General features: G+C 46.6%; 2 protein-coding genes across 2 annotated transcripts; one reads left to right on the top strand and one right to left on the bottom strand.

Moving 5' to 3' along the window:
• Positions 1 to 5540: 5540 nt before the first annotated feature.
• On the bottom strand, positions 5541 to 7362 carry LOC121857656 (proteoglycan 4-like). Its single transcript, XM_042353718.1, has 3 exons — positions 7257 to 7362; positions 6724 to 7023; positions 5541 to 6568 (listed from the first exon to the last, which is right to left on the bottom strand). Exons 1-3 carry the CDS (start codon positions 7360 to 7362, stop codon positions 5541 to 5543), a joined length of 1434 nt encoding a protein of 477 aa, XP_042209652.1.
• Positions 7363 to 14079: 6717 nt separating this feature from the next.
• Positions 14080 to 23207, top strand: LOC121857684 (phenoloxidase-activating factor 2-like). Its single transcript, XM_042353756.1, has 4 exons — positions 14080 to 14214; positions 19738 to 20001; positions 20318 to 20483; positions 21956 to 23207. Exons 2-4 carry the CDS (start codon positions 19739 to 19741, stop codon positions 22745 to 22747), a joined length of 1221 nt encoding a protein of 406 aa, XP_042209690.1. The 5' UTR covers positions 14080 to 14214; position 19738; the 3' UTR covers positions 22748 to 23207.
• Positions 23208 to 23556: the final 349 nt, after the last annotated feature.

The raw sequence follows: 23556 nt of genomic DNA, 5'->3' as shown, positions 1-23556 counted from the left end.
CCCAATGTCCACTTGGTTGGACGCATACAAATGTGAACCAACTGAGAATGAATGCATTGTTGTTATTTACATTTGAAGATAAATAACAATGAGAAACAAAGAAAACAGGACAAATGGAACGTCGGGTCAGCAGAATTTATCTTTTAATATGGAACAAATTACAATTTACAGACACACCTCACACATGCACTTCACACTTACAATTCAGACTTACGCTTCACACTCACACTTTACAGCCATGCCTCAAACTTACACATCACATACCTCTACATACCGTGTGCCGTAGTTGTGCATCATGGCTGACACTGTGAATACTCCAGATACGTCCGTATAACACCACATAACACAACACAGCATAACACAACACAGCATAACACAACACAGCACAGCATAACACAACACAACATAGCACAACACAGCACAGCATAACACAACACAACATAGCACAACACAGGACAACATAAAGACATACAAACATAAGAAAATAAGGAGTCTGCAATAGGCCGGTTGGCCTGTGCATGGCAGCTCCTGTCGAGAGTTACTACCACTCTCTATCATCCATGGATCTATCTAGCCTCCTTTTAAAACTTTCCAGCGTTCCAGCACTTACTACAAAGTTGCTAAGCTTGTTCCACCTTATTTGTGAACCAGTTCCTTCCTATCTCCCTCCTAAACCTAAACTTATCCAACTTAAATCCGTTGCTACGAGTCCTATCCTGCTCGGATATTATAAGAACTTTATCTATATCTCCTTTATTGATTCCTTTCACCCACTTAAATACTTTTGTCATATCTCCCCGCACTCTTCGTCTTTCTAGGGAATGCAAGTTTAGTTTCTTTAATTTATCTTGATATGAAAGGTTTCCAAGTCCCGGAATTATTTTCGTCACTCTTCGCTGCACCGACTCTAGTGAATTGATATCCATTCTATAATAAGGGCACCAGAAATGAACAGCATAATCGAGGTGCGGCCTGACTAGCACAAGATATAGTTGCAATAAGACCTCTGCACTCTTATTACTTACACTTCTAGATATAAAACCTAATACTTTATTTGCCTTATTTCGAACATTAACGCACTGTTTTCTAGGCCGTAGGTCCGGGCTTACAAGTGCCCCTAAGTCTCTTTCAAAAGTTGATTTCTCTAGGTTGATGTTGTTAAGGCTGTATACATTGACATTATTTGTTCTTACAATATTAAGTATGCTGCACTTGCTGGTGTCGAATTTTATTTGCCATTTGTCTGACCACCCCTGCAGTTTATTTAAGTCCTCATGTAGTGCATTTGGAACCCTGCCCTGAATTAATCTACCGCCCTATTTTAGTGTCATCCCCAAACTTGCTCATGTCACTGCTGATCCCAATATCTAGAGCGTTTATGTAGATTATTAACAAGAGTGGGCCCAGTACTGACCCCAGGGGAACCCCAGTGTTTACACAGCCCCACTCAGATTTAACACCATCTACGCTGACCCTCTGTGTTCTATCGGCGAGCCATGATTTTATCCAATTTAAGACTTTCCCCTCGATACCCTGAGCCTTAACTTTTCTCAGAAGCCTTTGATGGGGTACTCTGTCAAACACTTTGCTAAGTAAATAACATCGTAATTTTCGTCATTATCTACGACATCGAAGACTGTCCTAAAAAAACATCAGCAGATTTGTTAGACAAGATTTTCCCTTTGTAAACCCATGTTGAGAGTCATAGATTAATTATTTTCTCCAAATGCGATCGGATGCTATTTGCTATAATTGATTCAAGAAATTTCCCCACTACTGACGTCAAACTGATCGGCCGGTAATTTGACGCTGATGCTCTGTCTCCCTTTTTGAATATGGGTATTACATTTGCCTGTTTCCACAAGTCTGGCACAACTCCCGTGTCTAATGATTTTGTAAATATATTTACGAGGGGTCCGCTAATCTGTTCCTTACACCCTTTCAAAACTCGAGGGAAAATTTCATCCGGCCCTGGGAATTTTTTCTTCTTTAATTTATTTATCTTCTTAAGAACATCCTCTTTTCTGATAGTGATATTCTTTCATTTCTCTTCTTCATTTCCCCTAAATATCAGTTCCACCTCTGGAATTTTCTCGTGAATTTCTTCTGTGAAAACTGATAAGTAGCTGTTTAATGCTTTGCTTATTTCCTCACTATCATCGATCACTTCCCCCCTCTCCCTGACTTTAAAGGTCCCACTTTGTCCTTGGCCTTTTAACCTTTGTCCTATACACCTGGAAAAATCCCTTGGGATTCGTCTTGGATTCTCTTTCTACCCTGATTTCGTAGTCCCTCTTTGCCTTCCTTAAATTTTTCTTAACATTCCTAGATAGTTCATTATACCAATTTCTGAGCTGCACCTCTCCTCCCTTTAATTTCTTATAAATTCCTTTCTTTATTCCTATGTCATGTTTAAGTTTTCTGGTCATCCACCTTGGCTCATTCTTATTTGAACTAATTTTTCTGTATGGTATATTTTGTTCTTAGGCTTTACGTAGTATACTAGTGAATATAACAAAACACAACACAGGCTAATAACACAACATAACACAGGACAACACACAACGGCAAAACACACGTTAATAAGACAACACAACACAACACAGGGTATACATCGAGTCCTGAAGGCAGATGACCCGGAGAGGATGTGTACAGGTAGACGCCCGGGAACAAGACATTATTATTATTACACTGTACTCAAGTGTATTACAACACCCACGACACACTATACCGTCTCCAGGCTTGAAATACACATCATTTGACTTGTGAGCTTTGATGTTGAAGAATGATTACCTGGGAAAATACTCCAAAATAATAAATGGTATCGAACAAAATTTCCCTGGACAAATTGTAAACATATAAAAACCCACTGGACAAAATGTTACCAGATAAAAACCCACTGGACAAAATACCAAACCCCACTAGCTTCATTATAAAACCTGTACAGAACCCGCCAAGTCATGTCCCTCAAGCCCTACCCAACGCTCCGTGGCTAAATCAGGTTTGCTTTCAGTGGGAATTTTGTCTCCTGGCGGATTTTTTTAACAACTTGGAGGAGGAGGAGGTGATGTTTTTCTATGAGGAGTGAGTGACGCTGCAGGTCTGGTGTGCGGCGCTTCTCAACATGTGTTGTTGTTGACGCTTCACGAACGCCTTTGATATTCATTGTATTATTCACGTGGTTTGTTATTCATTTGACCTGCTCGCTTGCTTCAAGGTATAAGTACAACGCCTGTGTATAAATATATTCTTATTGTTGTTATTTTCTGTTCTTTTTGTTCAATATTCCTGGACATAGAACGAGACATCTTAATTTAACGTCTAGCTAGCGGCTCCGGTTATGTTGCTACACATAAATTGAACCGATATTCAGCTGTACACGTGATTGATTATTTTTGATTGACATGCGATTCAGTCTACCACCACATTACTGTTTTAAAGTTAAATAATACATATATATATATATATAATCATCATCAGCTTGTGTCATTCATGGGTGGATAAAGATGAAGGTTTACCTCATATGATCCACAACACAACACCCTCATCACCAACACTCTCACAGGTCACCTTCCCCCAGGAGTGTCGGCCTCACAACCCTCCCAACCTCAATAAACTTGTATAAACCTTAAATTTCACACGATATAACGATACGTGGATGGTTTTCGAGCGCATTGGATATTTTTTTTTACACGTGTGATTTATGGCAGACAATGACCAGCTCTACGGCACCCTTGAAAAAAAAAATCACGATATTAATGTTGGAATTTCCTCAGTGTTTCTGCCGACTGTATGATAACATAACTAATAATCTCATCGCTTGTGTGTGCAGGGAGGAGGGGGGGGGGAGTAAATGGAGGAGGAATAAGCTTATATCCAGAGTTGTTGTCGTTGTCCTTGACTGTCTTCAGGTACGCGGTGGTGTTTTTATCTCCCCCCCCTCTCCACACACACACACACGCACACACACACACACACACACACATACGTCATCAGGTTAAGTTAGGTCACGTCAGGTTAGTTTAGCATCGATATGACTCACGTTAGGTTTGGTTTAGTTAGGTTCAGGGCAAGACATGTTGTACTGTGTCACGTTGAGTTTGGATTACGTTAGTTTACGTTTAAATGCGTTTTAGTGTGCGATAGGATGTGATAAGTTCCACAATGTTAAGTTATAGAATGGCCACGTCGAGGGGAAGGAAGTCAGTGGCATGTGTAGGGTCACTCCTTTGTTCTTGATCGCCTTTCCAGGACTAGTTTTAAGCCCAGTACTGTTCTTGCTTCCACGGTTTGTGCTGGTGTATGGTTCACACTGCGTTACAAAAAGTACTTCACTATATTCGTCCAGCATTAAAACGTAGCGATCTTGAAACTTGAGATCATGTGCCTATAGCGCTTGATGATATCTTGAAGAGGCGAGCTGGGTTTCCATGTGGTCCGCCCTGCCTTGTCTTGCTTGAAGTTGTCAGTCCCAAGGCCGCCCAGCCTGGCTCCCTGAATATCCCATTAGATAGTTTAAAGTAATGTTATACTATACTAGACTGCTTGGCCTGTGACTCTGCTTAACACTTTTTCAGGGTGACGTTGGCTGATGAGAGGACATTCTGAACAGTAGTATGAGTGAGTGAAGTACAGTACATATCTCATTCCCACCTCTTCTATCATCTTGTTCTGTGCTCCGTCCACTCCTGCAGGTTTGAATTCCTAATACGGTTTATTTATTTATATTGTCTGCGATCTCCTGTTCATCCTTTATTAGGGCAAACAATTGGCCGCTACCGTACACTATCACGAGAACAGCTGTTGACACACATCACTGTAAGAAAAATAATTCCTCCGGGCTCTCCCCACTGCCTCCACAAAGTTTCTGAACGCGAGTGACGTCACCTGTACGAATGACGTCAGCCCCAAATTCTTTATTTTTCGAAAGGCTTCCTGATAGAGATGAAACAGCAAAAGAAGAGGTATTATTAGTAGTAGCAGTCGTAGTAATAAAATGACTATAGGGGGAAGCTGGAGGCCACGTTAAAAAAAAAAAGTCGTTGTAGTAGTCGTAGTATCATTATTTTTTATCTTTCGTAAAATATTTACTATTATCTTTACAACTGTTAATACCATCACCATACTCTTATCATTATCGGCACCGTTGATACTTAGACACTACTGCCGTGAGCATTCCATCAGTTACATATTTTTTACACCAGGTAATTTTATCACCCCCCAAAGAATAATAACAGTAATATACACAACAACAACTACTACTACTACTACTACTACTACTAATAATAATAATAATAATAATAATAATAAACTAAAACAAACAATAATATTAATAAATAAACTATACACAAAATATTCTCCATATTTTTCCCAATTATTGGACCCAAATGTCGCAAGGCCCCATGTAGCAAGCGCCATTTTGACATCGACAAGTAGGCTACACAGCGTCACCAGAACCTGTCTCCTTATAAAACAAGTTCGATCACTTCACTCTGGAAGACCCAAGTGTGCCAATACTCGGTTTTTAGCCCGGTCTACTGTTATGATTCAGGAGGGTGTTGGTAATACTGCTGGTTTTCTTGGTGTTGGTAATACTGGGTTGGTTCTCTTGGTGTTGGTAATACTGCTGGTTCTCTGGTGGTGGCAAATACTGCTGTCTCTTGTGGTGGTAATACTGGGTTGGTTCTTGGTGGTGGTAATACACCTTTGGTGTTAATACTGCTGTTCTCGGTGGTGGTAATACTGTTGGTTCTCTTGGTGTTGGTAATACTGGGTTGGTTCTCTGGTGGTGGTAATACTGTTGGTTTCTGGTGGTGGTAATACTGGGTTAGTCTCTTGGTGTTGGTAATACTGCTGGTTCTTGTGGTGGTAATACTGGGTTGGCTCTGTGTTGGTAATACGTTGGTTCTTGGTGGTGGTAATACTGGGTTGGTTCTCTTGGTGGTAATACTGTTGGTTCTTTGGTGGTGGTAATACTGGGTTGGCTCTTGGTGTTGGTAATACTGGGTTGGTTCTCTTGGTGTTGGTAATACTGCTGGTTCTTGGTGGTGGTAATACGCTGGGTTCTGGTGTTGGTAATACCGGTTGGTTCTCTTGGTGTTGGTAATACTGGTTGGTCTCTTGGTGGTAATACTGGTTAGTTCTCTGGTGTTGGTAATACTGTTGGTTCTGGTGCTGGTAATACTGTTGGTTCTCTTGGTGTTGGTAATACTGCTGGCCTCTGGTGTTGGAATACTGGGTTGGTCTCTGGTGGTGGTAATACTGCTGGTTCTCTTGGTGTTGGTAATACTGGGCTGGTTCTGTGTTGGTAATACTGGCTGGTTCTCTTGGTGTTGGTAATACTGGGTTGGCTCTTCCTTGGTGTTGGGAATACTGGTTGGCTCTCTTGGTGTTGGTAATACTGTTGGTTCTCTTGGTGTTGGTAATACTGCTGGTTCTCTTGGTGCTGGTAATACTGGGTTGGTTCTCTGGTGTTGGTAATACTGGGCTGGTTCTCTTGGTGTGGTAATACTGGGCTGGCCTCTTGGTGTTGGTAATACTGCTGGTTCTTGGTGTTGGTACTGCTGGCCTCTTGGTGTTGGTAATACGGTTGGCTCTCTTGGTGTTGGTAATACGGCTGGTTCTCTTGCTGGTAATACTGGGTTAGTTCTCTTGGTGTTGGTAATACTGTTGGTTCTCTTGGTGTTGGTAATACTGGGTTGGCTCTCTTGGTGTTGGTAATACTGGTTGGTTCTCTGGTGTTGGTAATACTGCTGGTTCTCTTGGTGGTGGTAATACTGTTAGTTCTTGGTGTTGGTAATACTGGGTTGGTTCTTGGTGTTGGTAATACTGGGTTGGTTCTCTTGGTGTTGGCAATACCGCTGGTTCTCTTGGTGTTGGTAATACTGCTGGTCTCTGCTGGTAATACTGGGTTGGTTCTCTGGTGGTTGGTAATACTGGGTTGCTCTCTTGGTGTTGGTAATACTGGGTTGGTTCTCTTGGTGGTGGTAATACTGGGTTGGTTCTCTTGGTACTGGGTTAGTTCTCTTGGTGTTGGTATTACTGGGTTGGTTCCACTGTGTTATTATTGTAATGGATTTTGTCTTATGAAACTCTTGGCAGGATTTACATTCGCCAATTTTAATCACCACTATAATGAAAAGGATTAATGCCCATAATTATTTCACCTGAAGATTAGACACTCCAGCTTATTTCACCTGAAGATTAGACACTCCAGCTTATTTCACCTGAAGATTAGACACTCCAGCTTATTTTACCTGAATTACCCATCCGAACACTACTACGCGTTCGGATAAGTTTAGTTATACGAGTATTAGGCAGAGAAGGAGCCTGGGTAGGTGTGGAGGAGGAAGCCAGTAGCATAGTGTGCGATTGAGGGAAGGAGCCAGTAGGTGTAGTGTGAGGGAGGGAAGAGCCAGTAGGTGTAGTGTGAGGGGAGAGAGGGAAGGAGCGAGATGTTAAAGGGATTGAGGGAAGGACACAGGGTGTATGAGGGAGGAAGCCAGTAGCAGTGTGGGGAGGGAGCCAGTACGTGTAGTTTGAGTGGGAGGAGCCAGAAGGTGTATGTGAGGGAGAGAGGGAAGGAGCCAGTAGATGTTGGAGGATTGAGGGAAGGATCCAGTAGGTGTAGTGAGGGGAGGAAGGAGCCAGTAGGTGTAGTGTGGAGGGAGGGAGGGAGCCAGAGATGTTGTGCGAGGAGGGAAGGAGCCAGTAGGTGTAGTTTGAGGAGGAGGAGCCAGTAGGTGTAAGGTGAGGAGGAGGGAGCGAGCAGGGCAGAGTGAGGGAGGGAGGGAGCCAGGTGAAGTGTGGAGAAGGGCCAGTAGGTGAAGTGTGAGGGAGGGAGCCAGTAGGTGAAGGGAGGGGAGGGAGGGAAGAGCCCAGGTGAAGCAGGAGGGAGGGAGCCAGCAGGCAAGGGGAGGGGAGGGAGCCAGTGAAGTTTGAGGGAGGAGCCAGTAGGTGTAGTGTGAGGGAGGGAGCCAGTAGGGCATAGTGAGGGAGGGAGCCAAGTGTAGTTTGAGGAGGGAGGAGCCAGTAGGTGTAGGGGAGGAGGGAGGAGTCGAGCTGGTTAAAGGAGTGAGGGAAGGAGCCAGTAGGTGTAGGTGAGGGAGGGAGGGAGGAGCCAGTAGGTGAGAGGAGGGAAGGGAGCCAGTAGGTGTAGTGTGAGGGAGGGAAGGAGCCAGTAGGTGTAGGAAGGAGGGAGGGAAGGAGTCAGTTGGTGTTGAGAGTGAGGGGAAAGGAGCCAGTAGGTGTGTGGGGGAGGAGGGAGGTGTGAGGGAGAGAGAAGGAGCAGTAGGTGTGTGTGAGGGGAGGGAGGGAGCCAGTAGGTAGAGGGAGGGAGGGAGGGACCAGCAGGCAGGAGAGTGAGGAAAGGAGCCAGTAGGTGGTTGGAGTGAGGGGAGGGAGCCAGTAGGTGAAGCTTGGAGGAGGAGGAGCCAGTAGGTGTGTGAGGGAGAGAGGAAGGAGCCAGTAGGTGTAGTTTGAGGAGGGAGGAGCCAGAAGTGTAGTGGAGGGGAGGGAGGAAAGGACCAGTAGGTGTAGTTTGAGGGAGGGAAGGAGCCAGTAGGTGTAGTGTGAGAGGGAAGGAGCAGTAGAGGGAGCAAATAGGTGTAGTTTGAGGAGGGAAGGAGCCAGGTGGAGCTTGAGGGGAGGAGGGAGCCAGTAGGTGTAGTTTGAGGAGGAGGAGCCAGTAGGTGAGCTGAGGAGGAGCCAGGTGTAGTAAGAGGAAGGAGCGAGGTGTAGAAGGAGCAGTAGGTAGTGAAGGAGGACAGCAGGTAGTGTGAGGGAGGGAGAGCCAGTAGGCAGGTGAGGGAGGCCAGGCAGGTGAGGAGGAGGGAGGGCCTGTAGGTGGAGTTGAGGGAGGGAGGGAGCCAGTAGGTGGAGTTTGAGGAGGAAGAGCCAGTAGGTGAAGTTAGGGAGGAAGGAGCCAGTAGGTGTAGTTTGAGGAGGGAAGGAGCCAGTAGGTGTAGTGTGGGAGGGAAGGAGCCAGTAGGTGTAGTTTGAGGTAGGGATGGAGCCAGAGGTGCAGTGAGGGGAGGGGCCAGTAGGTGTAGTTTGAGGAGGGAGGAGCCAGTAGGTGGAGTTTGAGGAGGGAGGAGGGAGCCAGTTGGTGATTGAGGAGGAGGAGCCAGCAGGTGTAGTTTGAGTGAGGAGGCCAGGGGGTGAGGGATGAGGGATGGCCGGGAGGGAGGGTAGTAGGGTGAAAGAGGGAGGCAACAGGTGTTGTGTGAAAGAGCTACAGGTGTGAGGAGGAGCCAGTAGGTGTAGTGAGGGAGGGAGCCACAGGTGTAGGTGAGGAGGAGGGAGCCAGCAGGTGAGCGGAGGAAGGAGCCAGCAGGTGTGAGGAGGGGAGGAGGTGAGTTGAGGAGGAGGAGCCAGTAGGTGTAGTTTGAGGAGGAGGAGCGAGAGGTGTAGGTGAGGGAGGAAGGAGCAACAGGGTGTGTGAGGAGGGAGGCAACAGGTGTGTGAGGAGGGTAGGAGCCACAGGTGGAGTTTGAGGAGGGAGGAGCCAGAGGTGGAGTTTGAGGAGGGAGGAGCCAGCAGGTGAGTGAGGAGGGAGGAGCCAGGGGTGAGCTGGAGGGAGGAGGGAGCCAGGTAGCTGGGGAGGGAGGGGAGGTGGAGTTTGAGGGAGGGAGGGAGCCAGGTGTAGTTGGAGGGAGGGAGGAGCCAGTAGGTGTAGTTGAGGGAGGGAGGAGGAGCCAGTAGGTGTGAGGAGGGGAAGGAGCAATAGGTGTTGGTGTGAGTGAGGGAAGGAGCTGATGTATGTGAGGAAGGAGCCAGGTAGATTGAGGGAGAGAAGGAGCCAATAGGTGTAGGGAGGGAGGGAGCCAGTAAGGAAGCTAAGGGAGGAGCCAGTAGGTGCAGGGAGGGAGGAGCAGTTGATGTAGTGAGGGAGGGAAAGCCAGTAGGTGTAGTGTGAGGGAGGAGGAAGGAGCCAGCAGGTGGAGGAGGAGGAAGGAGCCAACAGGAGGTGAGCTAGGTGAGAGAGGGAGAGGAGTAGGTGCAGTTTGAGGAGGAGGAGCCAATAGGTGCAGTGTGAAGGAGGAGCCAGTAGTTTGAGGAGTGGCCAAGGCAGGAGGGGAGGAGCCAAGTGTAGTTTGAGGAGGAGCCAGGCAGGAGAGAGGAGCCAGTAGGTGTAGTTTGAGGAGGAGCGCAGGTGGCAGTGTGAGGGGAGGAGAGCCAGTAGGTGTAGTGAGGGAGGGAGCAGGGAAGGAAGGAGGGAGCCAGCAGGTGTAGGTGAGGGAGAGGAGCCAGTAGGTGTAGTTTGAGGAGGGAGGAGAAGCTAGCAGGTGTGGAGGAAGGAGCAATAGGTGTGTGAGGGAGGAGGAAGCAAGGGAGTGGAGAGCCAGTAGGTGGATTTGGAGGAGGAGGAGCCAGTAGGTGGAGTTTGAGGAGGAGCCAGGTAGTTGGAGGAGGAGGACAGTAGGTGTAGTTTGAGGAGGGAGGAGAGCCAGTGAGGAGGAAGCTTGAGGGAGGAGAGAGGTGGAGGAGGAGGAGCCAGTGTGAGGGAGGAGTGAGGACAGGTGTAGTTTGAGGGAGGAGAGAGCCAGGTTGAAGGAGAGAGCCAGTAGGTAGTTTGAGGGAGGAAGGAGCCAGCAGGTTTAATGTGAGGGAGGAAGGAGTCAGGTAGGTGAATGAGGAGGGGGCCAGTAGGTGGAGTCGGAGGGAGGAGGCAGAGCCTGAGGGAGAGGTCAGCAGGGGAGTTGAGGAGGAGGGAGCCAAAGGAGTTTGAGGGAGGGAGGAGCCAGTAGGTGGAGTTTGAGGAGGAGCCAGGTGTAGCTTAAGGGAGGAAGGAGCCAGTAGGTGTAGTTTAAGGGAGGAAGGCAGGTGTAGTTTGAAGGAGGGAAGGAGCCAGGTGAAGTGGAGGAGGATGGAGCCAGGTGCAGTGTGAGGAGGCAGGAGCCGGAGGGAGGGAGGAGCCAGTAGGTGGAGTTTGGAGGAGGGAGGGAGCCAGAGTTGAGGAGCTGGGTGAAGGAGGAGGAGCCAGGTGGTTGGAGGAGGAGGGAGCCAGTAGGTGTAGTTTGGAGGGAGGGAGGAGGACAGTAGGTGAAGAAGGAGGGAGCGAGTAGGTGTGTGGGGAGGGAGGAAGGAGCCAATAGGTGTGAGTGAGGGTAGGAGCCACAGGTGTTGTGTGAGTGGAGGGAGGAGCCAGTAGGGTGTAGTGGAGGAGGAAGGAGCCCATAGGTGTTGTGTGAGGAGGGAGGAGCCAGTGAGGTGGAGCTTGAGTGAGGGAAGGACCAGGGTGTGGTGTGAGGAAAGGGACCAGTAGGTGTAGTGTGAGGGAGGGAAGGAGCCACAGGTGTCTGGAGGAGGAGTGGTCAGCAGGTGAGCCTGAGTGAGTGGAAGGATTAACAGGTGTGAGGAAGGAGGGGCCAGTAGGTGTGTGGGGAGGAAGGAGCCAATAGGTGTGAGGGAGGGAGCCAGTAGGTGTGAGGGAGGGAAGGTCAAGGGAGGAGGGAGCCAGCAGGTGAGCTTGAGGGAGGGGAAGGAGCCAGTAGGTGTTGTGTGAGGAGGTAGGAGCCAGGTGGAGTTTGAGTGAGGGGAGGAGCCAGGTGGAGTTTGAGGAGGAGGAGCCAGTAGGTGGAGTTGGAGGAGGGAGGAGCCAGCAGGTGTTGGAGGGAGGAGGAGCCAGTAGGTGGAGTTTGAGGGAGGGAGGAGCCAGTAGGTGAGTGGAGGAGGAGGTGTAGTGTGAGGAGGGAAGGACAATAGGTGTGAGGAGGAGGGACACAGGGTACAGGAGGAGGGTAGGGACACAGGGTGGAGTTTCAGGAGGGAGGGAGCTGAGGGAGGAGGAGCCAGGTGAGGGAGGAGGAGCCAGTAGGTGGAGTTTGAGGAGGAGGGAGCCAGTAGGTGTAGTTTGAGGGAGGGGAGGGAGGAGCCAGTAGGTGGAGTTGAGGGAGGAGGGAGCCAGTAGGTGAAGTTTGAGAGGGAGGAGCAGGGGTAGCTTGAGGGAGGGAGGAGGAGCCAGGTAGAGGAGGGAAGGGGCCAATAGGTGTTGTGTGAGTGAGGGAAGGAGCCAGTTGATGTAGTGTGAGGGAAGGAGCCAGAGGTGTAGATTGAGGAGAGAAGAGCCAATAGGTGTAGTGGAGGAGGAGCCAGTATGAAGTTTGAGGGAGGGACCAGCAGGTTCAGTGTGAGGAGGAACAGTTGATGTAGTGTGAGGAGGGAAGAAGCCTGTAGGTGTAGTGAGGAGGAGCCAGTAAGAGGGAGGGAAGGAGCCAATAGTGTATGGGAAGGAGGAGCCAGGTGTAGATTGAGGAGGAGCCAGGTGTGGAGGAGCCAGTAGGTGTAGTGGAGGGAGGGAGGGAGGAGCTAGGTGTAGTTTGAGGGAGGGAAGGAGCTAATAGGTGCAGGAGGGAGGAGCAGTGTAGTTTGAGGGAGGAGCTAGCAGGAGAGAGGGAGCCAGTAGGTGTAGTTTGAGGGAGGGAGGGAGCCAGTAGGTGCAGGTGAGGGACGGAAAGAGCCAGTAGGTGTAGTGTGAGGAGGAGCCCGGTGTAGTAAGGAAGAGAGGGAGCAGGTGTATGGAGGGGAGGAGGGCAGTAGGTGTAGTTTGAGGGAGGGAGGAGGAAGGAGCCAGTAGAGGGGAAGGAGGGGAGGGAAAGCAAGTAGGTAGTGAGGGCCAGTAGGTGGGAGGGGAGGGAGCAGCTGGGTGTGAGGGAGGGAGGAGCCAGTGTAGTGGAGGGAGGAGCCAGCAGGTGTAGGGGTGAGGGAGGGGAGCCAGTAGGTGTGAGGGAGGAAGGAGCCAACAGGTGTAGAGAGGAGGAGGAGCAGTAGGTGTAGTTTGAGGAGGGAGGAGGAGGGGAGGAGGAGCGAGCCAGTAGGTGAGGGAAGGAGCCTGCAGGTGTAGTGTGAGGGAGGAGGAGCCAGTAGGCATAGGAGGGAGGGAACCAGTAGGTGTAGTTTGAGGAGGGAGCCAGTAGGTGTAGGAGGAGCCAGAGGCAGTGTGAGGGAGGAGCCAGTAGGCATAGTGTGAGAGGGAGGTCAGCAGGCATGTGAGGGAACCAGTAGGTCAGTAGGTGTTGTGTGAGGGAAGGAGGGAGCCAGCAAAAGAGGGAAGGGAGCCAGGTGGGAGCCAGGTGTAGTTGAGGAGGAGAGAGCCAGTAGGTGTAGCTTGAGGGAGGAGAGAGCTAGGTGTAGTGTGAGGGAAGGAGGGAGCTAGTAGGTGTAAAGGAGGGGGGGAGCCAGTAGGTGGAGTTTGAGGGAGGAGGGCCAGTAGGTGTAGTTTGAGGAGGGAGAGAGCTTAGGTGTAGTGTGAGGAGGGGAGGGCCAGTAGGTGTTGGTGAGGGAAGGAGGGAGCTAGTAGGTGTAGTGTGGAGGGAGGGAGGAGCCAGTAGGTGTAGTTTTAGGAAAGGGAGGAGCGATTAGGTGTGAGGGAGGTGAGGGGCCAACGCGTGTAGTGTGAGGGACAGAGGGAGCCAAAGGTAATGTGAGGGAGAGAGGAAGCGATTGAGGTTAGTGTGAAGGAGAGAAGGAGGTAACCAGTGTTGTGCTCTGGCTCACAGGTAAAAGTTATGACGTCAGGAAGTGGGCGGAGCTACACGGTGACGTAGTGTGGGTTTTCTGAATATATTCACACGAAACCTTGTGTGGGCCACCCGACTACTTAACCCTTTTCTTTATTCCTCCCATCCTCCATGACGATATCGCTGGAAAGACGCAGATCGGATGGCAATATTTATTCACGAAAGATTATGAACGATTAACATTTGTTTTACGGAGAATATCATACGGATTTATTTGCTGGCTGCAGCTGGTGATTTATTTATAAATTCATTCTTTTCGCTTGTGTAATATCTGATGTTAAATATGGATGTCAACGTCACGTTGAAGAGAGCCAAGTGTTGCTTGTTTGTGGTGTGCATGTTTTTCCTAGAGGACCGCTTGATGTACTGTAGGTCTGGCTGACGATGTGAGACAATTCATACATGCAATATATCCGTTGCTTTCATGACATTAACAACGAGCTAATTATAATCTTTATCAATAATACTACATGTTTGCACCAATCTAAATTTTTGCACTGAAGATGAAAATCCTTGCGGTAGAGAGACTACCAAGCTTAAATTTCAAGAGGCCTTGGCAATACTGGCGAGTCGCAACCGGGCCAATATAAGGAGCCGCGCGGGCCCTGGTCAACACAGTCACTCGCAGAGGCGTGTTCTAGTGAGAGAGTGTGAGGTGCTACGGACTTTGCTACACTCCTGGAGATATTTTAAGGTAATTTAATTCACCCGAGTTCTTGTTCTGATAAGACTCCTGTTGTGAGTGTGGATGCGACGATCATATTGCGTGGTGGTGCTGGGCGACTCATTATTGCTCATGTGACTTAATTGCCTGTTAGCCCCGGTTGGAAGATATTCAGTGCTGGAGGCTCCCCCGAATCAAACAAAACAAACATTAAACAAAACACTGAGTAAAAACAGTAATCAAACCAATATAAATAAACAAAGGCAATAAACAAAACTTGAATATATAAGTAAATAAATAACACAGGTTCGTAGGTATAAATTTTCCCTCAGTACTGACGTTAAGAGCAAGCAGCTGGTCGGTCAGGTCACTATTATTGTTGTGGTTGAGTTCTGGTGGTACTGTGGACAAAGCCTTTCAGCCATAACTAATAATATCTCTTGAAAAGCGAATTGTGTGTAACTTTTCATAAGACGTATTCGATTGGGTGTGTATATGCAAATCTACTGTGTGAGAGAGAGAGAGAGAGAGAGAGAGAGAGAGAGAGAGACCACTACCAGCGTTGTTTTCTGAAATGTATAAAATTCACTTTGACAGCCAGCAAGGTTTGTTGTCTAAGAATGATGTAAGCAGGGCGTGTGTGGTCAGAACTAGGGATGTAGTGTGTGAGGTGAGCAGGCCAGGTGGGCGTTCCAGTCTCATTGACAAGAACTGTATTGTTGCCTGACGCATGAAGGCCAGAGGCCACTCCTCGCCCGTTGTTGGTCACGTGATATGAGTGTGGATATAGAAAAGTGTGATTAGCTATAGAAAGGTGTGGTTAGCTATAGAAAGGTGTGGTTAGCTATAGAAGGGTGTGGTTAGCTATAGAAAGGTGTGGTTAGCTATAGAAAGGTGTGGTTAGCTATAGAAAGGTGTGGTTAGCTATAGAAGGGTGTGGTTAGCTATAGAAAGGTGTGGTTAGCTATAGAAAGGTGTGGTTAGCTATAGAAAGGTGTGGTTAGCTATAGAAAGGTGTGGTTAGCTATAGAAAGGTGTGGTTAGCTGTAGAAAGGTGTGGTTAGCTGCAGTGTGGTGTGGTTGGCTATAGAGTGGTGTGGTTAGCTATCGTGTATTGTAAACCATGTGGTTAGCTACAGTGTAGTGTGGTGTAGTGTAGTGTAGGAACACTTGGGAGAAGAAAGGTATTTGTAAAATAATGGTGACAGGTGACACCGTCTTCCAGGCAGTTTTATGGATCTTTCAGTCGGATCTAGAATCTTTTCGTAGGATAAATATCAAAACTATATTTTACTGTATACAGAAAAAAAAAGTTTATTGAGGGGAGTTGAGGAGGGTGTAGTTGTGTTTAGGTATTGGCAACAATGGAGGCTTCGGGAAGTTTACGAAACTAGTTTTTCTTAGCGTTTTTTGTGACTCCGCTCACACAGAATTATCTCCCCCACTACAGTTCTTGGCCCCACCACCAACCTACTTCATTATTATCATCCGTTTTCTGCGATGAAAATAAACTATTAATGCGATTTTCTTACGTGAACTTTGCTTATTTATTCGTTTTACTGCATCTTAATTGAGAATGGAAAAATTGTTAAGGGAGGAGACTGGGACAAAAGTAGGCTGCCTCGCCCCCTCAGGATCACACTAGGGAGTGAGGAGGAGAAATGGCTGCTGCCCGGCAGGCAAAAAACTTAGCAAGGAGCGAGTATTTCGGGATGTATTTATTCACCCAGACCGCAATTTGCAATGAAGAGGAACAGGCACAAGAAGCTCCTGCTGACCAGCTAGCAAGAGGGAGGAGTCGAGGAGGAACGGGACAGGTGCACATGGGTTATACTCTGTGAGTGGCAGTGGAAACAAGGCAAAGGACACAGCCAGGGGCAGAAACCCCTCCACCCACTCAACCCCCACCCTATAAGGCACCAGCTCAGCCTACCGGACAGGAGGGAACGAGCGCCGTGTAAACAATGACATTTTAACCACACCCTGCAAAATACAGTGTACTGTACTTAGCAAATGCTGCAGCTTCTGAGAATGTGGGTGGAGTGGGGTTTATTACTAAGAGCAGAGACGTTACCGAGAACAAATTCCAACAACAAGTCATGTACACTACCGACACGTTCCCATGGGGAGGAGTTTGAAACACTCAATAAGAGTACACCCAACCAGATATTGTAGGAGCAGAACTGTTGCAACATATGGAATCGACCCAGAGGAATGTGGAGTTCAGCACATGACATGACTCCATTTACGAACCTAACTCAAGAATCCTATGTGAGGGTGTATATCTACGCTAGGTACACCTTAAGCCAGCCAGGCGAGTGCCAGGAGAGATGTTTTTGAAGAGTCCAAGTGGTGTAAAATTAAATTAAAGGGAGGTATCATTTCATCGTCGGCACGCACAGATCCCCGAACTGCGCCCACCAAATCAAAGCGCTGAAATCCTAATAAGAACCTAATAAACAATGCGGCGATGCTCAACCCCAGCCACCTCCTTATCATGGGGACTTTAACTATGGCGACATCGACGGAGAAACGAGTCCACCCCGAATGACTCTGAATAATCCTACATTTTTGTAGTAAAACTTGGAGAGATAATTTTCTGTTCCAACATGTGAGAGACCCGACATATTACAGAGGGAGTGCAAACACCCAAGCCACTTGACCTCATCATAACAAACGAGGAGGGTATGGTGGCCAAACCGGAAACACCTGCTCCCCAGTTGGCACCAGTCACCATACAGTGTTGTCATTCAGATTTAACTGTTACCTAGTTCAAGATAAGGCCAGGCCAAGGTGCAAATATTATTACAAGGAAATTACAATGGGATGAGTGGAAGAGATGAGGGTATCAACTGGCCTGACTTATTACAGTACAAGAACGCAAGTAATAATTACGCTGAATATCAATTCAGTAAAATGACCCATTTTATCTATTAAATATATACCCAAGACCAAACCCAGTGCTTCTAGGAATACGAGGATCCCTACATTACGAACCATGTGCGGCGGTCGACAAAACAAGAAGAAAACCCAGGAAATTAAGACGTGGTTGGGTCAAACGATGAGCAGGACAGAAGGATGTATGCAAGAGCCAGAAACCAAGCAAAGATAGAGTGTAGGAGGGCTGAAAAGGAGTTCCAAAGGCTGGTTGCACGCGAGGTCAAGTCAAACCCAAAGGCGTTTTACCGCTATGCAAAGTCGAAATTGAAAACGCGAGTAGGAGTATCAGACCTGAGGCTTGAAGATGGTAGTTACGCAGATTCTGACCAGGATAAAGCTGAGGCATTGAACAGCTTCTTTTCCTCAGTGTTCACAAGAGAGGATGCAACTAACCTTCCTGCGTTTGAGGACAGACGGTTCGACACAGCAATGACCCACATTGTGTTCACAGAAGAGGGTATTAGAAATAAACTGTCCAGGCTAAAGGTCCATAAGAGTCCTGGACCTGACATGGTGCATCCTAGAGTGCTAAGAGAGCTGTGCAACGAGCTTGCAGAGCCCTGAAGATTCTGTTTTGTAAATGCCTGGATGAACAAATGGTCCCCAGTGAATGGAAAGTGGCTTATGTGAGTCCTATCTTCAAGAAGGGCGATAGTCACTCCACGAACAACTATAGACCGGTGAGCCTGACCAGCATAATATGTAAAGTACTTGAGCGTATTATCAGAGATGCCGCGATGGAACATCTACTACGAAACAACCTTGTAAAAGATTGCCAACACGGTTTTATGCCGGGGCGCTCTTGCTTGACACAATTGCTCAAGGTATTGGATATTTGGACCTATATTCTAGAACGGGGTGGTAATATCGACAATATTTACCTAGATTTTGCCAAGGCTTTCGACAGTGTACCCCACGAAAGGCTGAAAATCAAACTGGAAGGGTACGGAATTCGGGGAAATGTCCTAGCGTGGATAGAAGACTTTCTACATGACCGCAAGCAATGTGTGGTGATTAATGGCACGAAATCGTCATCTGTACCTGTAACAAGTGGGGTACCGCAGGGTAGTGTATTGGGCCCGCTGTTGTTTGTTTGTTTCATAAATGATATGCCTGACGTTGTACACTCCTCCATACAAATGTTTGCCGATGATGGCAAGTTATTTCGGGAAATTAAGAACCAAGCGGACTGTGAAGAGCTGCAGAAGGACCTCTGTGGGCTCCAGGAATGGTCGAAGGAATGGCTGCTGAGATTCAATGTCACGAAGTGTAAGAGGATGCACCTGGGGCGTACCAACGGTAAGGAGGCGTACCATATGTCCCAACGGGATGAAGAAAATGTACTAGTTGAGACTGTGTGTGAGAAGGACCTAGGTGTGTATGTTGACAATGAGCTGAAGTTCTCGGGCCATTGTGAGAAGAAGGTAAATCAGGCAAATAAATTATTGGGTCTTATAAGAAGGTCGTTCAGATATCTAGACGGTCCGTCCCTCGTGACGATCTTCAGGAGTGAAGTGCTTCCCCATCTGGAGTACTGTCACCCCATCTGGTCCCCGAGATATGCTAGGGACTGTCAGTTGGTTGAAAATGTTCAAAGGAGGGCCACCAAACTGGTGCCTGCACTTCGGCACCTCAGCTACCCTGAGAGATTGGAGCGCCTGAACTTGCCTAGCTTATACTACAGAAGGGGGGAACCTAGTTGAGGTTTATAAGCATCTCAGGGGAACTACTCAGTTGAGTGTCCTTACTTGGAGCTGGCGGACGCTCGCCCCACAAGGGGTCACAGCTCAAGATTGAAGAAGCCGCAAGTCCAGAAAACCGTGAGGGCAAACTTTTTCGGAGTGAGGGTTGTAAACTCTTGGAACAATCTACCAGAGAGTGTTGTGACGGCACCGAGTGTGAGCTCTTTCAAGAGAAGACTTGACCAACACTGGAGCGGGTTCAGGTACATTCAGGAGCCGGTGCATGCCCAGTATTTGCCAACAGTGCGTGACAGAGACGTGACCGATCGCCCGGGAGGCTAGCGAGCCGATCAGTGGCGAAGAGGATAAAAGTTAAAAAAAAAAGTTAATAAATTGTCCAGAGCCTTCACGAAACATACAGTACGGTCGGAGCCTCGGTGACGTCGGGATGACATCATTTCTGAGTGTAGTTAACGAAAGATCGGACCTACTGTAAATTACCGGCTTAACCTCTAGTGTTACTATTTTGGCCGGTTTAAATTACCCTAGGTTTAGTTGGTTCGTTTCATTAACTGGGAGAAAATATTTAGCCTTGCCCGTACACACCTCAGGAGTTTTAAAAACTTATTCTCGTAAGCTTACACAAATTTTCTTTCTGCGAATATAACCAATACAGGATTCGTGAAAATGGTATTCTGGATATACAGAAGTGACACCTTTGTCCAGTATAAAGCACATCACAAGTGAAAAAATATAACATACAGTAAGTACCTTATCATAGAGTTCGTTCAAACTTGGCATCAGTAAAGAGACGCCCGTTCTCTGTACCGTCTTTTTTTTTTCATAGTTTGTTATCTAGTACCTGTTTTTATAGGGCATCCATAATATTTGACATTGCAGTCCTGTTGTAACTGATTATTATGTTCAACAGAATGCGTTCACTGGTCGTGTTGGTGACGGTGTTGGCAGCAGCCACTGCCATACCGAGGGAACGTCGACAAGCTGAACCAGACTGCTTCTGGTGGGAACCCGATTGCAACAACCCAGTCGACCCTGGCGGAAATACATCTCCTGTACCAAATAACACTGTGGATACACTCGTCCTGTGCAACGGCGGCGCGGGCAGTTGTGTGCCCTACTATTTGTGTCGGGAGGGAGACATCGTTACCGATGGTGCAGGACTCATCAACATCAGGTAAATCTTCACTGGTATATTTACAGATGCGGTTATATTCAGCTCAGGCAGTGTAGTGGACAGCATTTTTGTCTCTCAGGTGCTCTTGGGTTCGATTCTCGGGCGAGGTTGAACTCTAGGCCATTTATATTTTCAGTGAGATCTGGTTATAAAGCTATCCAAAGTACGGCCGTGGTTCTTACATGCCCCTTCATAACTTTAACAAAGTCTTGACAACGATTAGTAACCATTTTTTTACAGGTTTATTACTGCCCACGTGATGATGATCTCGTTTGCTATTAAAGACAACTTCTAACGGCATCTCTCTCACACACAGGTTTGGGAACTCTACCACCGGACAATCCAACTCGGACTGTCCACAGTTTTTGGATGTGTGCTGCAACAACCCTACAGACGAAATACCACCCACGGTCGATCCATACCTTCCCCACTGTGGTCAACGCAATCCTCAGGGAGTTAACGCTCGCATCCTCGGCTTCAAAGTTAGTATTGTATTTATTTTCGTAGATAGATAGATTTGTTCATAAAAATCGCCATCCAAGTTTACTTTTGGTTTAGCATGTGTAAATAGACAATGCAGGTATACGGTGCACAAAGTAAAAAAAAAAGTATCGCGGGTGGGGGAGGGGGGGGGGTCTGCTGCTGTGCTGGGAGGGTTGGTATGCTTGCCTGTATGGCAAAAATTTTTACCTACCTTTGGTGGGGCAACAGAAGTACATAGACTGTGTAGGTATACAAATAATATACCTAAACAGTGCGGGTATACAAACATTCTTAAACAGGAAGGCAATTCGACCAAAGATAACCAGTAAAGTCCGTAACTTAGAATAATTGTGGTTTAGTGTACAGTTGAGGACAAAAGTTCACTCTCCGTGGTGAAACAGAGTCAAGGGAATGAGTCTCCGAACTGACTTATCCAGACTGTTTCATCTCATTTGGGGTCGACGCGGCTTCATTTTGGGCGGGAGCGAACTTTTGACCCCCGACTGTACGTACTGATCACTTACGAGCACGCGCTTTATGACCTTGTTTACGGAAGCACAGAAATATCTTCCAATAACAAGTTTAGTAAATCTACATTATATGAACTGTTGGAAAATGAGTCGTTCATAAGCTTGAGACTAATATCTGGAGTTGGCCCGTAAAATTGGTTAGTACAGTATGTGTTAAAAAGATGACACCATTATGACTCTTATATCAATCAGCAAGACAGAAAAAGCTGATAAGTGATAAATTCTGGTGAAATTAGAAGCAATTATACATATTTCACCACCGATAAACTTGTGAAATTCAATGGACACTAAATTTCCACTAATTTAATAGATTTTAAAACATGGTACATAAATACTTTACCATGGTTACTAAAAGTAAAAGCTTAACGGGGTGGATCATGGAGGTTAAAAGTGAAGGTACATACAGTACAGTATGTTGAAAAATCCACGTGATGCCCCTCCTCTCTCGTGCTGTAAATGAAACACAATTCATATTTCGTAAAAATTTGGTTTACCCTAACAATATACCCAAACTATACCTAAAGCCAGTTAGGTTAGTAATAATTTATAGTTTTTATTATTGTATGCATGATGCTTCCTAGCGACTATTTGTACAGTATATACCGTATACATGTAGCGTACCAGGTAGGTCGCCTGTCAATCTGACCAACTCATTTACAGTTTGAGATGATTCGGAATGTTTCTGGAATAAAACTTTCATTCATTTGGTAACACCAAATATTTCCACCTTAGTAACCAAGGTTTAGATATTAACTTTTAATATCTAAACCTTAGTTAATATCTAAGTTTTAGTTAATTTAAATTCATTGTAGTCTTCATCATTAACCTCTTAAATTTTTTTGTATTTAAATGAATAAATCGTTTCCTTGTTTAGGATGAATTTATAAATTATTTTCATGTCGTAAATGTGTCTGCTAAACAATGTTTGTTTATATCAACAGGACAACCAGGCACAATTTGGTGAATTCCCGTGGATGGTTGCGGTGCTGCGGGAGGAGCAGGTGGTTTCTGACAAACCTGTCAATCTGTACGTATGTGGAGGCTCCCTGATCCACCCGTCCGTGGTGCTCACCGCCGCCCACTGCGTCGCCGCCTATAAAGCTAACGAACTAAAGATTCGTGCTGGTGAATGGGACACCCAGCGTACCTACGAACTTTACCCTCATCAGGAAAGCAAAGTTAACTCTTATGTTGTCCACGAAGGTTACAACTCGGGTGCGCTCTTCAATGATTATGCTCTCTTGTTCCTGGAGCAAAGTCTTGAGCTTGGGCCCAACGTGGACACTATCTGTCTTCCCACTGCAGACCTGAATTTCCAAAATTCCCAGTGTTGGGCTACAGGCTGGGGCAAGGACAAGTTTGGAAAGGATGGAACATTCCAAAACGTTTTGAAGAAGATCCAACTGGAAGTTACGACACATAAACATTGCCAAACTGCTCTAAGAACCACAAGACTGGGCAAGTTCTTTGTACTTGACGATTCGTTCATTTGCGCCGGAGGTCAACCTGGTGTGGACACCTGCAAAGGCGACGGTGGTTCCCCATTGGTATGTCAAGACCCTCAAGATCCCAGTAGGTACGTCCAGGCCGGCATCGTGGCATGGGGCATTGGTTGTGGTGAAGAGGGCATCCCCGGAGTGTACGCCAATATACCTTACGGTAGCCAATGGATCCTGGAAAATGCTGTTTCAGGATTAAATAAACAGAATATCCCAGTCGGGAGTTACTGGTAGTATATTATGTAACATATCTACCGTCATTTTAAAATTCATTTTAACGTAAGTTCTGTCGTTATGCCAGTTTGTTAACCATCCAACACAAACTTGTCTTGTGACCATAAATATAAAGTTACTTCAAAACTTTTTGCGACAATAATCTACACGCACTGTAAGTTGCTGGTGATAGAAGCAACCCAGTGTAAGACCATGTTTAGTCTCGCTCATTTGGGAACCACGGGGAAAAAAAAACAAGGAACGGCAGCAGGAGAAAATAAGGGTTACAAAAAGTTTCATTCATCAAGTGTGTCTCGCCGTAGTGATTACTGCTGACCTACAGTAACCTTAATGTCGACTCCTGAAGCTTATCGCTGTTGACCTCAGTGTGCCCACGCTTAATAGACCTTTTGTAAGTACTGTTAGTCCTGTGCTTTTGTATTTAAATTTCATATATTTATGTAAATAAATTATAAATAAAGCCCTTCGTTTGATTTATTCCACTATATGTTTTCTCCGTCAGGCATGAATAAATACTACAACTGTAACGTTACAATTGATGAAAATTTTAAGCATTCCGTATCTACTATGATTTATGAGATTATTTATATACGATTCATAATTTACTGTAACATTACTTACATAACAAGGTTTAGGACACGATTTGAAGATCCATAATCACATTTGCAAAACATAATAGGTGGTTTGTGTTCGCTGACAATGGCTTTCAACTAAATACTGTATAACCAAACTAAATAACGTGTAATATGTACTTAAGGATTGAATGGATATAATTTCATTGTTTACAGGCGCTAAAATATATCGGTTAT

This window comes from Homarus americanus, unplaced genomic scaffold (assembly GCF_018991925.1).
Source record: "Homarus americanus isolate GMGI-L3 unplaced genomic scaffold, GMGI_Hamer_2.0 scaffold16712, whole genome shotgun sequence".
Taxonomy (NCBI): Eukaryota; Metazoa; Arthropoda; class Malacostraca; order Decapoda; family Nephropidae; genus Homarus; species Homarus americanus.
This window is presented reverse-complemented; position numbering and strand designations above follow the sequence as displayed.

Bases quoted from the DNA above. Each gene is read 5' to 3' on its own strand.
- LOC121857656 (XM_042353718.1), bottom strand. From the start codon at position 7,362: ATGCTACTGGCTTCCTCCTCCACACCTACCCAGGCTCCTTCTCTGCCT. The intron at 7,024-7,256 runs GTAAAATAAGCT...CAACACCAAGAG, and splicing joins TGTTCGGATGGGTAATTCAG to AACTAACCCAGTACCAAGAG. The intron at 6,569-6,723 runs GTATTACCAACA...CAACACCAAGAG, and splicing joins CAACACCAGAGAACCAACCA to GCCAGCAGTACCAACACCAA.
- LOC121857684 (XM_042353756.1), top strand. From the start codon at position 19,739: ATGCGTTCACTGGTCGTGTTGGTGACGGTGTTGGCAGCAGCCACTGCC. The intron at 20,002-20,317 runs GTAAATCTTCAC...TCTCACACACAG, and splicing joins GCAGGACTCATCAACATCAG to GTTTGGGAACTCTACCACCG. The intron at 20,484-21,955 runs GTTAGTATTGTA...TTATATCAACAG, and splicing joins CTCGCATCCTCGGCTTCAAA to GACAACCAGGCACAATTTGG.